This window comes from Sorex fumeus, unplaced genomic scaffold (assembly GCF_029834395.1).
Source record: "Sorex fumeus unplaced genomic scaffold, SorFum_2.1 ptg000029l, whole genome shotgun sequence".
NCBI lineage: Eukaryota > Metazoa > Chordata > Mammalia > Eulipotyphla > Soricidae > Sorex > Sorex fumeus.
Window position 1 is genome coordinate 17,898,065 of NW_026606086.1, and position 16,991 is coordinate 17,915,055.

The 16,991-nt window shown below is 58.5% G+C and overlaps 1 protein-coding gene and 1 long non-coding RNA gene across 2 annotated transcripts in view; both read right to left on the reverse strand.

Moving 5' to 3' along the window:
* Positions 1–617: 617 nt before the first annotated feature.
* Positions 618–13,800, reverse strand: LOC130024919 (uncharacterized). The gene is made up of 3 exons (XR_008792618.1): positions 13,750–13,800; positions 11,605–11,821; positions 618–877 (listed from the first exon to the last, which is right to left on the reverse strand). It is a non-coding gene; the product is annotated as an uncharacterized LOC130024919 (long non-coding RNA).
* Positions 13,801–13,812: 12 nt separating this feature from the next.
* CCDC57 (coiled-coil domain containing 57) overlaps positions 13,813–16,991 on the reverse strand; it is a gene marked incomplete at its 3' end in the record, with an annotated part of 33,131 nt that continues 29,952 nt past the window's right edge. The window contains exon 19 of the mRNA XM_056115377.1: positions 13,813–13,841. Within this exon, the coding sequence (XP_055971352.1) occupies positions 13,813–13,841 (29 nt within the window). The remainder of the gene's footprint in view (positions 13,842–16,991) is intronic.

Below are 16,991 nucleotides of genomic sequence, written 5' to 3' on the forward strand. Positions count from 1 at the left end.
ACGGGGTGGCGACCCCTCCCCCCAAGTCTCGCCGCCACTTCCTGTCTCCTTAGCCGAGTCGAGTCGCCGCCTGGACTCCCAGCAGGGGCCTACTGAAGGGGCTTATCAGAACCACCTTTCCGCGGGCTTTTTCTCTTGCTAAAGACCTTCCTAGAAGCCTGGTACCGCACCAGGTGCAACTGGGCCATGCGGGCCACTCCCAACTCCAGGGCCTTCCCGGCCCCCCTCCCCCCACCCCATGGGCTTACTTCCTGCTCCAGCAGGCGCACAGGACCTTCTCCAGGCACTGCCCAGTGGGACTCTACCCCCACAGGCCAGATGCATCCAGCTGGGCAGGGCCACAAGGTGGGCCTGGACTGGAGCCGGCTGAGTGGGACCCCCTGGCACTGCACCTCTGCCCCAGGTGGGGTGAGAGTTGGAGAGGTGTCCAGCTGGGGGACGAGGGGACCAGAGAGGCCCGAGGGAATACGGGATTCTGCTGGGGGCCCCCTGACTCCAGGCAGGGTCACTGACGCCCACCAGCATGAAGGTGGCTGTGGGCAGGGACAGATGGGTAGTGGCGGTCAGGCGGAGGCCAGTAGGACGAGGGCTCACTGCCCCAGCTGCACACACTCATGAGCACACACCAGCGTGAGAGCGAAGCACAGGTTGGAGCACTGAGGGGCCGGGTGGGCAGGCGCGGCTGCAGGGAGTCAGTCCTTGAAGTTGTAGTTGCGGATCTTGGGGGGCGGCAGGAGGCTCTGAGGACGAAGTCTGGGCCGGAGGGTCCTGGGAGGCCTGGCCTTGGCCTGTGGGTCTATCTTCACGCCCTGGAGTGCGAAGGCAGGCTGACTGCTGTGGGAGGGGGTCCTGGTGGGCCCTGCTGCTGGCACCAACTCTGCATGAAGAGAGACTGTGTCTGCAGAGCCCGCGGGGGCTCCCAGCACCACCCCAGCGTCCCACCATGAAACTCCGACGTCTGTCCCTCAGACTGGAAACAGTGAGATGCAGAACCTGGACCCGCCTGAGAGCTGGGTGCCGGATGAGCCCAGCTCAGGCTGGCGCAGGGAGCCCCTTCTCCCTAGGGTGCTGCTCCAGCTACCTGGGTCCTGGCAACACCCTGGCAGGATGGGGTTGGCAGGTGCCCAGGCCTGGCTCTGGGGTGTGGGCTTCTTGCCCCTAGGGCTGCTGGCCCTTAAGAAGGCTGGTACCCTGAGCCCGGTGGACCCCAGGGCGCTGTGTCCCCCAGACTGTCCTGCCCCAGGCAGGAGGGTGCTGGCCAGCTGTGCCCTGGCCCAACACCTTTCTCTGAATCCCACCCCCACTGAACCCCACGCCCCCGCGTCCTCAGCCTTCATGTGCAATTCCCACCCACCCCAAACCCCACATCTCAGCCACCCCCTCCAGCCTGTGTGCTGCTGCGGGTCCTGACCCTGACGGCTCAGCCCCATGCTGACCGCACCCGTCTGCACAGGCCGGGTGCTGGGTACTATGGGCGGTAGGCAGTAACTGGCATGTAGGAGTCTGACCTCAGGGTGCCTGCAGTGAGCATAGGCCGAGCACAGCCGGCGGACGTGGGTGACCATCCAGTACCAGGGATGACCCTATTCTCCCTTCCCCTCCCTTGGTCCCCCTCCCCTTCTCCTCCTTCCCTCCTCTGATCCCCTTCCCTCCCTTGCTCCCTCCCCTACCTCCCCCTGCCCCTCCTCTACTCTCTCTCCCCTTCTCTTCCCCTGCTCCCCCTATCTCCCCCTCCCCCTGCTCTCCATTTTTTCCCTTTCCTCTCCCTCCTTTCCTCCTCACCCCTGCTCAGCTAGGACCCAGTGCCCCACCCCCCTGCCAGTCATCTGCAACCTGTCCACGAAATTCCCAGAGAAAGCACTTCTGTTTTGTTTGGGGGCCACACCCAGTGATGCTCAGTGGTTACCCCTGCCTCTGCACTCAGGAATCACTCCCAATGGCGCTCAGAGGACCCTATGGGATGCCAGGGATGGAACCCAGGTTGGCAGCATGCCGAGAAAGTGCCCACCCCCACTATGATATCGCTCCGGCCCAGAAAGCACATTTAAAAAAAAATTTTTTTTGGGGTCACACCCGGCAATACTCAGAGGTTACTCCTGGCTCATGCACTCAGGAATTACTCCTGGCGGTGCTCAGGGGACCATATGGGATGTTGGGAATCGAACTCGGGTCAGCCGTGTGCAAGGCAAATGTCCTACTTGCTGTGCTATCGCTCCAGCCCCAAGCACATTTTCAAGGAAGAGCTTTTTGGGTCGCACCTGGCAATGCTCAGGGGTTACTCCTGGCTCTGCACTCAGGAATTACCCCTGGTGGTGCTCAGGGGACCATATGGGATGCTGGGAATCGAACCTAGGTCGGCCTTGTGCAAGGCCAATGCCCTACCCGCTGTGCTATCACTCCAGCCCCTCAAGGAAGATTTCTTTGTTCTGCAAAGGCTGTGCATCCCAGCAAAGAGGACATCAGCTGTGCTGCTCAGTCTGATTGCATGGGCCACGGCAGGCAGAGAAGGCCTGGCCCTCACTAGGACGCCCTTGGGAGATGGGTGGTGCCGGCTTTTATGCTGGGTCTTCCCAGCACAGAGGTGGGGGCTTGGGTGCGGGTATGGCCCAGAACCCCAAATCAAGAGAGAAAGTGGAGCAGAAAGATGAGGTAGGGTGCGTGTGAGGCGGAAGCACTGCTGTCTGCCACTGCCCCTGCCCACCTGGCCAGTATAGGACTGTGCACAGCTCTTCAAACAGAGCCAGGTGTCAAGGGACAACCCTCCCTTCAGGGCGGGGCCAGGCTAATGACCTCCCCTAGGATCCCTAAGTGCCCTGGGGAGGGTAATTACCGCCCCAGTGAGAGTATCTGCCCTTGAGATGCTGCGTGAGGGTGTGACAGTGAGAATGTGAGTGACAAAGTGTGAGAATTGTACAAGTATAACAATGTATGTCAGTGGCTGTGACAAAGTGTGTTACAGTGACAATTTCTGAGAATGGAGTGACAGTGTCTGAGAATGTGAGTATGATAATTGTCAGTGAGTGTGTGACAACACTGTAACCATGACAGTGTGTGAGAATGTGAAACTATGTGAGAATATGTAGATGACAATGTGTGAACATGAGAGCATGTGATGGGTGTGTGACAATGTGTTTGAGAAGGTGAGACTGAGAATGTACAGATGTGTGAGAGAGCAGGTGATGGGTGTGTGAGAATGTGTGTACGACAATGTGTCAGTGACAGTGTGTAAGAATGTGTGTAGGTGACTGGAAACGAGCGCATATGATGCATGTGTGAGAATGTTTGTGTGAGAATAGTTTGTGTGTGAGAGCATGTGAATGGGTGATTAGGTGCAAATGTGAGAGTATGTAACAGTCTGTGAGAGTATGGCAGTTTGTGACAGTGTGACATGTGAGAATGTGTGAGGATGTATAACATGTCAAAGTGCAAGTGTAACAATGTGTGAGTGGGTGTGTGTGACAATGTGAGTGAGCATCAGAACGGGTGGACACCAAGTCGTGGTACATTCCATCCATCCATGGCCCTGGTCCTGTTCTCCCAGCCTCCTGGCGGGCTCCTTGCTTGCTGTCTGTGTGGGGACCCCTCCAGGAGCAGCTCCTTCCCAGGGCCACTTCTCTTGATGTTTTCAGTGTTTCCCCGGTGTTGAGCAGGGCAGCAGGAGAGTGGACATGCTAAGCGAGGCCATTAGGCTGAAGGTGTGTGGCGCTGCAAGTCTCCGAAGATTAACCTTCCGAGGCATCTCTGCTTTTGTTCTGGGACCCTGGGGCTGCTCTGGGTGAAGCTCTTCCTGGCTGGCGCCCAGGCCAAGACCCGTATGCTCCCACACCACACTCGACACAGACGGACCCAACACAGACGTCACGGCGAACATGTTGGCTTCACAGGGACCTTGCAAAACTGTCCAGCTGTCCGCTCTGGCCTGTCCTCCTGCCTCTTCCTGTCCCCTGTTCCTGTTTTCACTTGGCTTGTTCAGCAGGTGGAGCTGGTCTGGCCCTGGCCCATCTCCATTCCTGCACCACGGGCTCCTGTGGGTTAGCCCCGCTGGCGCTTCTCACAGGGCGGGCTCATTGGTGCTGATTTCTTGCCTTTTTCTCTTTTCACTTCTTTTGGCCACACCAGCAGTGTGTGAATCTCAGGGTGTGGTCCCCAAACAAAACAAAACAGCAAAGCAAGATATCCAATATTTGTCTTTTTCCTTTTTTTCTGGAGATTTGCAGAGGGAGTCTGGTGTTCAGCCCCAGCTGATGTTCAGGGCTTAGTCCTGGTTTTGTGCTCTGGGATCACTCGTGGCTGGATGGGGGGGGGGCATATGGGGTGTCAGAGCTGAAATCCCGACTCCTCCCCACTGTCATGTCTCTGGCCCCCAACTTCCCCCTTTATACTCGGCTTCAGACCCTTTCATTGTGATAGGAAAAGGAAGTGTTTGTCTTTTTAAACCGGTGTATTCTGGGGGTGGGGCCACAGCAGAGCTGCTCAGGGATCACTCCTGGCAGTGCTCGAGGGACCCTGTGGGGTGCTGAGGATTGAAGCTGGGTCCTTGCCTTCATCACTGTATGATCTCTCTGTCCAATTCTTTTTTTTTTAAATATATGTGTTACTTATTCGCTATTTGTGGTAGAAGCATATCCAGTGGCTTCAGAACTTATTCCTTGCTCTGTGCTAAGGACTCATTCCTGACAGGACTTGGGCGGGGGCGGCATATGGGATCTGGGGATTGCACCGGTGTTGGGATCAGCCCTGTGCATGGCCAACTCAATCTATTCATGGTACTAACTTTCCAGCCCCCCAATTCTTTTTCAACAACTGTTTCGAGGGCCAGAGAGAGAGAGCACAGGGGTTAAGCACCCTCTGTGCCTGTGGCCCAGCCCCACTCCACAAGTGCTAGGCTTGTTCCCGGAGCTGGTGCGGGGACAAGTGCCCTGTGGGGGTCTGCAGGGCACAGCAGCCACAACTGGCAGTGCCGCCTCTGCCCACTCGCCGAGCTGACGAGCCCTGTCTGGGCGGGATCTGGCGTGCTCCCATCGGAACCCCAGGAGAGCCCTGGCCCGGCCCATTTGTCTCCCGTGTGGCCCAGATGGCCTCCCCCCCTCCCCTTCCTTGCACGAGCCCTGGCGCCCGGGGCTCCTGTGTGCAGTGGGCCTAGGGCTGCTCTGTGAGAACAGGCTCTTTTGAAAGTTCTTTCGACATTTGTCCTAAGTGGCAGCTACAATTTCGTCATAACAATTTCAAGGAAAGAACTAACAAAGATCTATTTGACCATCGGTTTCGCAAAATACTCCTCAATCTTGGGTTCTAGAGTCAAGAAAGGCAGGCGGACGCCACCAGGCCCGGCCCTTCAGGTGCTCCTGCCTTCTTCAACTGTGAGGCCGCAGGCCGCTGGGTTTCACCCCGGCAGCATCCAGATTCTTGGTTTTCTTAAGGTCTGGGTCTGGGTCAGGGTCCTTCCGGCAGGGCCTGGCCCTCTGGGACATGGGCTCGGCACAGGTGTCCTGCCATGCGGGGACCACCAGGACCGTCCGCAGAGCCATGAGGTGTCCAGGGCTACACCTCGAACCCAGTGACTGAGGCGCCACAGTGTCCAGGCCATGAGAGTGCTCCTGCTCCGTCTGGGTGGCGGGACTGGCAGGGCCAAGGAGAAAAAGAGATGCAAGAAGGAGGAACAGAACCCCGGCCCTGCCAACCCCCGCCCTGCAGAGACCCTGCCCAGCACAGACTCCACCCTGCACAGAACCCCCTCAGGCCCCCACCCTCACAGACCCCCATCCTCACAGGCACCCCTCACAGACCCCCAGCCTGCACAGACTTCGGTGCCCCTCACCAGCCAGCGTGAGCCCCACCATGTGCCCACACCCCATCTTGCCAGCAGGCCACAGTGGGTCAGTGGGAAGACTTGGGCACTGTTGCTTGTTGCTGGGGCACCCAAGCCCAAGGCCTCACATAGGCCAAGCCCCGCCAGTGGCCACTGCCCTGGGGTCTGACTGGCCACCTGGTGACTGCTGCCCTGCCCTGGTGACTGGTGGCAGAGGACCTCAGGCAAGCAACAGAGCAACTGATGTGGGGCACTGCTGCAGATGACTCTGCTGCCATGGGGTGGGGGGGGGAGGTGGCGAGTGCACTGAGTCCTCTGTGGCTCCCCCCCACCCGGCACACACTGATGCATACACACACATATACCACATCCCCACAAGTATGCACACACACAGCCCACACCCCCACAAGCACACACACAGACACTCCCCACTTACACCTACATACAGTGTACCCATACATGTGCACACACGTGTACACACACTGAGCTGCTGAGCTGTGTGTACACACACTCAGCAGCACCACCCACAGCTGTATGCGGCTCCTGTGCAGACCCGGGAGGGGTTGTTTTGCAGCAGCTGAGTATTCTATCCAGGTTGAAATTGGGAACAGTGAAACAATTTTCAGCAGAACTCCCCTCCCAGCCAGTCTCAGGGAATACTTCAGTTGATGCCCCCCCACCCCACACACAGCCTGGCCTATAGGGCAGGTGGGAGGCCTCAGCCCTGGAGAAAACGGGTGTGGGGCTCTGGGGACACTCCAGAGTACGGAAGCCCTCACTTCCTCATGAGGTCCTGGGCACTGCCCTCCTCCTCGCCCTCCCTGCTATATCCCTGAGGATGGAGGAGTGTGGGGCTGGCTCAGTTCCTCACTCCTGTGGCTGGGGCACTGGGCTCCGCCTCAGAACCCTCTGGATCCCACAGACTAGAAGGGCACTCTGCCTCCTCCTGCCCAGGCTAGGACTGCTCCGGTCTCCTTGCCCCAGGCCTGATTCCAACCATCTGCTCCTTCACCGTGCGCGTTTTCAGCCCCGTCCAATGGCCTGAGACCCTCTGGCACCACCTATGGGGTCAGGGAACTCATCTGTCACTGTCAGAAGCTGCACATACAGGCACAAGGAAGTGCTGAGGCGACATCAGATTGGCACATGCAGAGGTTCATGCCACTCTGCAGCGCCGCCCACAGCGTCAGCACCTGGCCAGCCCAGTGGCCGAGCTACCTTCCCTGGCTCCTGGCAGTGGACACTGTCTAGGAGTTGGGCGCTGAGCCCCATCAGATGCCACATACAGGGACGGGTGGCAGAGGGGCACCAAGGAGACTGCCAGCCTCTGAGAGCAAGGGACTTGGGCTGCAGTGCGGGACCGTGCCACAAGTGAGCAGGGAAGCGGGAGGGGGTGACCTTTTACTTAGAGCCCTGGGAACACCTTTGCCATGGGGAGGTGCTGACCCAGCCTGGTGCCTTTGCCCCAGCAGGCATGACCTACTCTGCCATAGGCGCACTTGGCAGCCCAGAGGCTGCAAATGAATGCCCTAGATGGGTCTGGGGTCTGGTGCTTGCCAGCCAGGGCAGGGCAGCCTCCAGAGACTGGGCCCTCGAGTGGGCACTGGGGGCCATGTGGTCAGACACCTGAAGCCCACATGCCCCAGCCAAGCTGCTGGCCTCATGGGGACCTGAGTGGGAGACCAGATGAGTAATCTGTGTGTGATGGGCCCTTGCCACATTGCTTAAGAATCTTGAACCAGATTATCTTTGAGGTTAAAAAAGACCTTACAAATCTGTGACTTTCTGGATAAGTCACTTGTAGAGACTCAGCTCTAAGCATAGCCCACCGTGCCCCCCAGAATGATGCTTATCGGGAGCCCCCAGCTGCAGTAAGTCTACTGTGATGCCTCATGTGACACCGAGCAAGCACAGGCTGGGGGATTGAGGCGACACATCCTCCACCCAGACTGCTCCACTCGCGCTGTCTGCGGATCCCTTGGCTAGGCACAAGGCCCAGGCACAAGGCCAGACCGGGAACGGTGTGGGGGACAGAGCTTTGGGGAGAAGGGGATGGGTGCCACTGAGCACTGACCCCACCTGTGCTTCATGCCACTGGGTGACCTCCTCGAGGCTGGGCAGCCCCAGGCCCCTGCCAGCACAGGTGCCTTGCACGAGAATGTGGCAAGCTCTCTCCCAGCACAGCGGCGGGCAGGGTGCAGCTTCCAGGTGGAGGGGTGCATCCGGGCTCCCACCTTTCCCTCCTGGCCTCTGAGTGTACTCAGAGCGACCCTGCCCACGCCCCCAAGAGGCCTGCAGAGCCAGAAGCCAGGGAGTCCTGACACACTCCGCCTCCCCCCCCACCCCCCACGCTCACCAGCACGTGTTTGGGCACGTGAGGCTCAGCAGGCCAGTCAGGGCTTGCTCCTCTCTCTAAAGTGCACATGGCTCCACTTCCCTTCGTCATCGTATCGTCAGTTTTGTCGCTGAAATTGTTGGGGTGATGTGGATGATGCACCAGGTTATGATGCTCCCAAGCTGCCAGTGATGCTCTTACCACTTGGCGGTGATGCTCCCACAGTTGGAAGTGCTCCCACAGTTGGTGGAGATGCTCCCACAGTTGGGGAGGTGCTTCCAGTTGGTGGTGATGCCCTTACAGTTGGTGGAGGTGCTCCTACAGTTGTTGGAGGTGATCCCACAGTTGGTAGAGGTGCTCCTACAGTTGGCAGAGGTGCTCACACAGTTGGAGATGCTCCCATAGTTGGCATAGATGCTCCCACATTTGGTGGAGGTGCTCCCACAGTTGTCTGAGGTGCTTACCCAGTTGGTGGAGGTGCTTCCACAATGGACAGTGGTGATTCCACTCAGGCCTGGACATCCCCACTGCTCAGAACTGCGGAGATGACGGTCCTCAAAGGCCATGCTACTTGCCAGGCAGTTATTCATGGGAAGTCTACGGGCCTTCACCTGAGAGTGAGGGGCTCCACAGCTTGGCACACGTTTCTCTCTAACCCCTTTTGCAGGTGTGGTTCCATGATCTCTACAATGGTTATGCTGCTGCCTAGCACATTTAAGTTTCACCACTCTTCCTGAAATCTGCCTGGCACAGGGTGCGGAGCTGGAGGCTGCGGGGGCCCGTGGCAAGAGCACCTTCTTCATGTGTGTGAGGTTGTGAGTGGAACACGGGTGCAACTGGGCAAGGTGCCGGCAACTTCGTTCCCTACAAGGACCTGGCCGTGAACTATGCCTCAGAGAACAGCATCCAGGCCAGCACGCGTCCCTGCCAAAACAGGGGCAGCCCCGTGGCTCTGAGCATAGGACACTGAGTCCAGGGCAGCGGGCTCTGACTGGCAGGCACTGCTCTGGGCTGGCCCCGACCCTTCCCAGACTGTTGGGGTTTTATTATTATTATTATATTATTTTTGCTTTTTGGGTCACACCTGGAGATGCACAGGGGTTACTCCTGGCTCTGCATTCAGGAATCACCCCTGGCAGTGCTCAGAGGACCATATGAGATGCTGGGAATCGAATCCAGGTCGGCTGCGTGCAAGGCAAACGCCCTATCCTCTGTGCTATCACTCCAGTCCCACTGTTGGGGTTTAAATGAGGAGTTGGTGGTGAGGCAGATGCAGCGCAACCCTCCACTGAACTCACAGCTTCGCACAGTCAGGGGTCAGGACACTGAGGCCTTGGAGTCTCCCCACCAAGACCCCCTGGAAGGAAAGACTGTCAGGGTGACTGTATGAGTCTCCGTTGGACAGCAGGAGTGCTCAGACCCACCTGTCGGAAAGGGCCTGTGAGGGGCTGGAGCCATAGGATAGCAAACAGGGCATATTTTCTTGCACACAGCTGACTTGGGATTGATTCCCAGAATCCCATATGGTCCCAAGAGCACCACCAGGAGTGATCCCTGAGTGCAGAGCCAGGAGTAAGCCCTGAACACTACCCACTGGGTGTGGCCCCAAACCAAATTAAATAAAAGGCATGGGGCTGGAGTTATAGTACAGCGGGTAGGGTGTTTGCCTTGCACGCGGCTGACCTGGGTTTGATCCCCGGTATCTCATAGGGTCCCCCAAGCACTGCCAGGAGTAGTTCCTGGGTGTAGAGCCAGGAATAACCCCTGAGCATCACTGGGTGTGACCCAAAATGCAAACATAAGTAAAATAAATAAAAGGCATGTGAGCCCTGAGGGGCGGTGAAAGGGAGGGGGGTCCTCAAGAGCAGGAGCCAGAACAATCCAAGCAGGGGTGTGGGGTGTGGGTAAGTGTGATGAGTGATGAACTGCGTGGGAGAAGTGTGAGCTCACTTCTAGGGGGACAATATCTTCAGCCACGACCCCGCAAACAGCTCCAGCTATCTGAGCGAGTGGGGGTGGAGATGCCTGGGGTCCACAGGAGCGAGTCCCCCACATCCTTCATGAGAGCGGAGAAATGAGAGGCGCCCCCAGGGTCAGCCCAAGAGCAGGGCTGCAGGCTGTCAGGGCAGTGTGGGAGGTTCGCGAGCCACCTGGATGGCTGCAGAGCCCAGATGCCCAGGTTCTGGTGCTCAGGGATACTTCAGTCCCCTTCTTGGACGTGAGCATCTCCCATAGCAGCTGCCTCCCAGGGCAGAGTGGCGTGGAGGCGAGTCATGGCCTCGGGTGCCCCTGGCGCGAGGCTGTCTGCTTATTTACACGAAGCACATTTCCAGGGGCCATGGAGCCAGTTTTTAAATTTGTTGAGGAAGGCCACATCAGTCTGGAACCTGTGTGGACTGTCCAGGGGCAGAGGAGGACGTTCCTGTCATGGCTAAGGGCACATCTCCAGAGGTAGGCCTGGTGGTCAAGGCGTGGAGGTGCCGGCCACTCTCATGGGCAGAAGGGACCCCAGCAGAGACACAGGCAGGAGAAGCCTGACCCGAGGACACACACATAGCCATGCTTGCCCAGAACCAACAGGGTCCCAGGAATGCCCCGGGAGCCTGGGCAGCCGCCCCAGCCATGGAGGGCACGGAAGCACGCGAAGGAGGCACCGAAGCCCTGAGCCCAGAAACCCAGAGGCCAGCACAGCCCAGGGCTAAAGATGCTCTAAGGGAAGAGCCACAGTGGGAAAGCACCGCCCAGGACTTCCTGCGCCCACAACAGCAACCCGACAGCCACAGGGAGGGCCCACACTCAGCGGCCAGACTGGGTCCCATCTCCCACCTTGCAGACCCCAGGCTGAGTGTCTGGTCTTCAGGGGCTCTCAGACATGCTGGTTTGGGGACCAGGACAGCACAGCAATGTAATGGCCAGGAGCTTGCCTTGGGAGGACCTGAGAGCACTTCTCAACAGCCAGCGCATACACACACACACACACACACACACACACACACACACACGTGCGTACACACATACATACACATGCATACATGCATACATGATGGAGCCCATCAGCTCTGGCCATCCATGACCCTGGACTCGGAGAGAGAAAATCCCAGGCTTGTGTGCACTGTGGTCTGGTGGGGACACCAGGTGCCATGACCTCACCGGTCTTATACCCAGCATGGCCTGCATGGCGGAACGGCAGGTACCATCTCTACCTCCCAGAGCCCAGTGCCATGGCCAGTGCCCCACCATCAGGGCCTATTGCCAGAGGACAGGGGGTCACAGGTTGTTCCCACAGGGCACGACGGAGCAAGGCCTGGCCTCAGTCTGGGACAGGCCTCAGAGAAGCTCCACGCCCTATGCAGGCCCAGGCAGAGACGGCCAAAGGATGGGGGTACGCTTGCACCCCATGCAGGCGCCAGGGTGGATGGGAGGTGAGGTGGAGAAAGGAGGTTGTGGGTGTCCCGCCTACCTGGAGCAGAGTCATGCAGAGAGGCAAGGTCCGAGGGGCTGGAGCCCAGGTCCAGAATGTTCCACACGTCCTGAAGGGGGCTGCTGGCCAGGGAGCATGGTTTCTGGGCTGGGTGGCCCTTCTCAGGGGGGCTTGGGGCGCAGCCTGGCTTTGGAGACTGGCTCTCTTTCTCGGGGGTACACCGGTGAGTGTTGGCGGTGGGGATGCTGCGGTCCTCCTGCTGGGCCGGGGGAGAAGGGCCATTGTGAGGACCCCACGCGGCTGCCATGGCAGGGAGAAGAGCTGGTGCCAGGGACACCACCAGTCCTTTCGGGCAGTGCCATGACAGGGACAGCACTAGGCTGGAGGCTCCCTTGGGGCAAAGCACAGTGACAGTGACACACGCTAGCCCCAGCAGGACCCCTTGTGCTGGCTGGAGCGACAGCACTGCCTTGTATGAGGTTCGACCCTGGCATCCCCAAGGGTCCCCCAAGCCCCACCAGGAGTGATCCCTGAGCACCGCCAGGTGCGGAACCCAAATAAAGACACCGCAGGCCCCTGGAGCTGCAGCACCGTCCCCCAACGTGCCAGCCTGCACCTGGACCACTGCATGTGTGCATGTGCATGTGCGTGCTGCCTCGTCCAGGCTGAGGAGCTGTATTCAGGGTGGTCAGCACAGGCCAGGCTACTGCAGCATCTTTCTCAGCCATCTCCCAGTGTGGACACACAAAGAAAGGGAAGTCAGCGTCCGTGAGGGAGATTCCCCCCTCCACCTCCGAAGTACCCTCAACTCAGGGCTCCCAGGACGCATGTGCTGCAGGCAGTCCCCAAAAGTGCACCCCGCCTCTGGGAGAGGGGGCCCCTGACTCACACCAGCCCCTGAGCACGTCCACGTAGGGCCCTTGGTAATGACAGAGGTGGCCCCTGGGGCTCAGCTCTTCAGGGTGAAGTGACCAGACCTGGACCACAGGCCAGGGGCAAAGCACAGTGACACACACTAGCCTCAGCAGGACCCTGTGGGGGTGCACAGGGTCACCCCTGTCCAGAACCACAAGGAGAGGCTGGAGCCATAGGACAGTGGGGAGGGTGTTTGCTTTGCATGCGGCTAACCCGGGTTCAATCCCCAGCACTCCATATGGTCTCCTGAGTTCACCAGGAATAATTCCTGAACACAGAGCCAGGAGTCAGCCTTGAGCACCGCCGAGTATGGTCCCAAAAACTAAGAAACAGACCAAAATCCCCCAAAACCAGAATCATGCGGAGCCACACAATGTGGCTCAGGACCCGGCTGAGTCCTGGCCCCAGGAGGAGCATCCGTGGGAGGCTCTAGGTCCCTCCCTCAGCCAGCAAGTGCCGAAGAAAGCAGAGTCCTCTCCTGAGTCAACTGTCCGCAGGAGAAGTGCGACGGGACCAAGCGCACCCGGTAAAGAGCGAGTGTGGAAGGCGGAAGGCTGCAGGGCGCTCTGGGCCTCCAGGAAGGCCAGAAGCCAAGGTGGGCCTCACTGGTGGACGACTTGGGCCAGCAGGCCAGGGCAGAGCTATGCAGCCCAGAGCCCTACTTCCCATGAGGACACTGGTGGGGCGAGCAGGGAAAAGGCACCTGGCAGCACAAGCACTGTCCCTCAGGGCCACACGTGGAACCACCGGCTTGCTTGGCCAAGAATTCCCAGGAATAGCCCCGAGGTCCCCCACACGGAGCGTGGGGCCTGAGTCACATCAGATGGTTGGAAAGGCTCCCACAAGGGGGCCCCGGGTGGAGTCCTGGGCACTGCAGGCTCTCCTGAGCTGGCCAGGAGTGGCGCAAGTAGAAAAGAGGGAGGCCCTCTCGTGGGGACTGGGGAGCAGCCGTGTGTGAGGGAGCACAGTTGGGGAGCATAGAGGCCATGATCCATCGTGGGCCGGCAGAGCACTCTGAAACCGTACACGAAACCCCAGGCGGGCCCCCAAGCGGGGCGAGAGCACCCTCACACCCCTGAATTGCACAGCATCCACTCCTAATAGTAGTACCCAGGGGGGTGAACATGTAGCAAAATGTACCCATGATGAAAGCAGGGTGAGACTAGGTGTGGGGCTGAAAGTGGCCTGCAGGCACACGTGTGAGGGAGATGCAGCCGGAGTGGAAATGGAAAGCCTTTGGCCACACGCTTCTCCCCAAAGCAGCATTACCTGAGGGGCACAGCTGGCTTGCTCCTGAGCTGAGCACGGGTCTCTTGGACTCGGGGTCCTGGGGCTGCAGCAGGGGGGGCGGCGACGTGTTCCTGCAACAAGACAGGGGCAGGGCTGGGTTGCCGGGGCACACACTTCTGGAGGTGCCTGTGCCGCACGTCTACGCCTTCTCCCCCTCATCCCCATAGTGGGGACTGGGTGTAGAGGCGAGCACCCTGGCAGCCCAGGGGACCCACGTGGAAGCCTCCTCGGGCCTCGCTGAGCACAGGTGCGGCCAAAGGCCCACGCGCGGCCCCCCGGCATACAGCTGGCTCCATCCAAGGTGGCCCCAAAACAGGAGAGAGAAGAGCGTCAAAGGGCAGCATGTGCCCTCCCCCAGGTAGCTTATTATGGGTTCAGCAGTGCTGAGGAAGATCATGCCTCGACAGGGCCCTGGAAGGCCCAGGAGGCTGAGACACTTCTGGGTCTGGGCAGCCCTGGCGGTCCCAGCTGTCAGCTGTCACACAGGCACAGATGCGAGATGTCAGAGCCGTGAAGGGTGCGGGGTCTGAACCCCACCACACTGTGCTACTTCCCCAAATAACAAAACACCTCGCCAGAGGGATGTCCTTGCTCTTACTTTTGGGGGCAGGTGTCCCAAGTAGTGCTCAGGGAGCCTGGGGACTCCCCCAGGGACCCACCAATGTTAGGCATTATCTGAGCCACCCTAGAGTGCTCTGGGGATTACTGGCCCCAGGGTTGAACTGGCCTGGCGCCTAGTGGGCAAGCAAAGCCAGTGCCTCAAGGCTGTCCCTCTGGCCCCTCCACAATTGTTTCTGGGGCTGATGGTGACCTGCTGAACTTGGCTTCTTTCCTGTTCCTTTGTTTTGGGGCCACACCCAGCAATCCTCAGGGGTGACTGCACTCCCGGCTCTGTACTCAGGAATCACTCCTAGTGGGCTTGGGGGACAGGTGGGATACCCAGGATCAAATCAGGCCAGCGCCCTCCCCACTGTGCTATCACCCAGCCCTCACTTGTGGGTACAAACGTGATGCCCAGCGCTCACTGGGGTGTGCGCTCCTTCAGTTGTGGTGCTCGAACACGCTCTCCCTAGGGTGCTTCGGCACACACACACACACACACACACACACACACTTGCCAGAGGTGGTGAAGTCACACGCACGTCTTTGCAGCTGCTGAGATGACCGGAGTTGTCCCATTATGCGCACACAGCACGCGACTCACACACACACACATACACACACACATACACACACACACACACACACAGCTGCAGAGTGGCTGGAAAGTGCTGCAGTGCTGAGGGTAGGGTTAGAGTCATGCCTGGCGCATAAGGGACAATGGAAATGAGAAGCCAGGACCACAGGCTTCTAACGCAGGCCCTTGTGCTAACCCTCTGCAGGGTTCCTCCATCCAGGGTTGCTTTCTGAAGACAAAGGTCTTCACCAAGAGGACAAAGGTAACTTCCAATCATGCCCCTTTTGTGCAGGGAGTTTGAAATATCTTCTCGGACAGGTCCTGATTTTCAGGTCCCCTGACCTTACCTCAGGGTTCAATGCCTCCGGCAAGTTTTGCTTTTCCGCTTCTCAAAAGTGAACCTGGACTTTTGAGAAGTGAACTTCACTATCACTGAGTGACAGTAAAGTAGGCATTTGCCTCACAAGTGACCTACCCGCATTCCATCCCCAGCACTCCGTCTGGTCCCCCAAAACCCACCATGAGTAATTCCTGAGTGCAGAGCTAGGGCCCCAAACAAAAACAAAACCAAGGGGCCTAAGTGATAGTACAGCATGTAGGATGCTTGCCTTAGACGTGGCTGACCCTGGTTCGATCCCCAGTATCCCATATGGTCCCCCGAGCACCACCATGAGAAATTCCTGAGTGCAGAGCCTGGAGTAGCCCCTGAGCATTGCCAGGTGCGACCCAAAAAGACAAAAGAGAAAACAAAACAAGAGTGGACCTAAATGTAAAATAAGATAAAACATTCAGGATGTCTGTGCCCCCCAGGCTATGTTAGAGAGGATCCAGAGGGCTGTACAGCAGGTGTGAGGGGATCAGTCACGGGTCTCAGAGCCAGAATCCCTCCTTCACTGCCACTTGTCACACACTGACCCCCTCAGGGGTCCTAGAGGTGTGAAATCCCATGTGCCAGAGGAAGAAGGCCTCAGTGAACCAGAAAGTTTAACAAAAATAAAGGGAAGGAGAGGAGAGGAGCTGGGAACCATTCATATTATCTGATGGGTTCCCAGAGGCACCCCAGGTCTCTGGGCTGGGTTGAAGGCCCCATCAGCAACGCCCTCGCCCAAGGGTCCTGAGCCTGACCCCACTCAGCTCCACCCTCACCCCAGGGTCCTTGAGCCTGGCCTTAGGTACTGGCCCAAGGGCTTTCCTCTGAACTCCTGCTCACTCATTTTAGAAGCCAGAGCTAGATTCACAGCATCAAGAGCCTGAATTCACTCTCTGAAGGTTTCTCTGGACTCGGTTTCTTTGTCATACCAACAGCCAACAGGACCCTGGACTGCAGCCTACTGAGGGGTTCCCCTATCACTGTGAATCACAGCTTCTGTCTCTGACCTTCCATGGCGGTAAGCAGCAGGTGGTCCCGGGGCTGGGCCAGGCGTCAGGAGGGCACATTTGGAATGTGGTAGATGCGCTTTCCCCAACTATGAGGCTCCTTTCTCCTTCCTGTGAAGGCGCCTGAAGACTGTACAGACTCGTCTCAGGGCAAGAGAGAGAGGACAGCGGCAAGGGCACTTGCTGTGCGTGTGGCTTTCATCCCTGAGCACTGCTGGGAGTGTCTCTCACTGTGTGAAAGGACCCTGGGTGGGGCCGAGACCCCCAGCACTGTGGGGAAAGGTGGAGGACAGAACAGGCATGGCTGGTGCCGCACAGGGACTGAGGCACAGGACAGAGGAGATGCTTGCTCTGCACACGCCCAGCCTGGGTTTGATCCCGGCACCCCACAGGGTCCTGAACACAGTACACCACTGGCCCCAAACCCAGAACAGAAACATAAAGAAAGAACACAGTCAATACTAGACTAAAACACACTTAAACTAACGAAAGGTAGTTTTGCTTAAATGACTCTCTGGAGACTGAAAACCTGAGCCCATAGATGGACGGGTCACTGGCAGCCGACCTGTTCTCTGAAGTCCTGAAGCAGGCAGCATGTGAGAGAAGAATGGCCCTCAACACCTCACGCCCCCCTGAGCACCTTGGGGTTCGACCCTTCAAAGGCAAT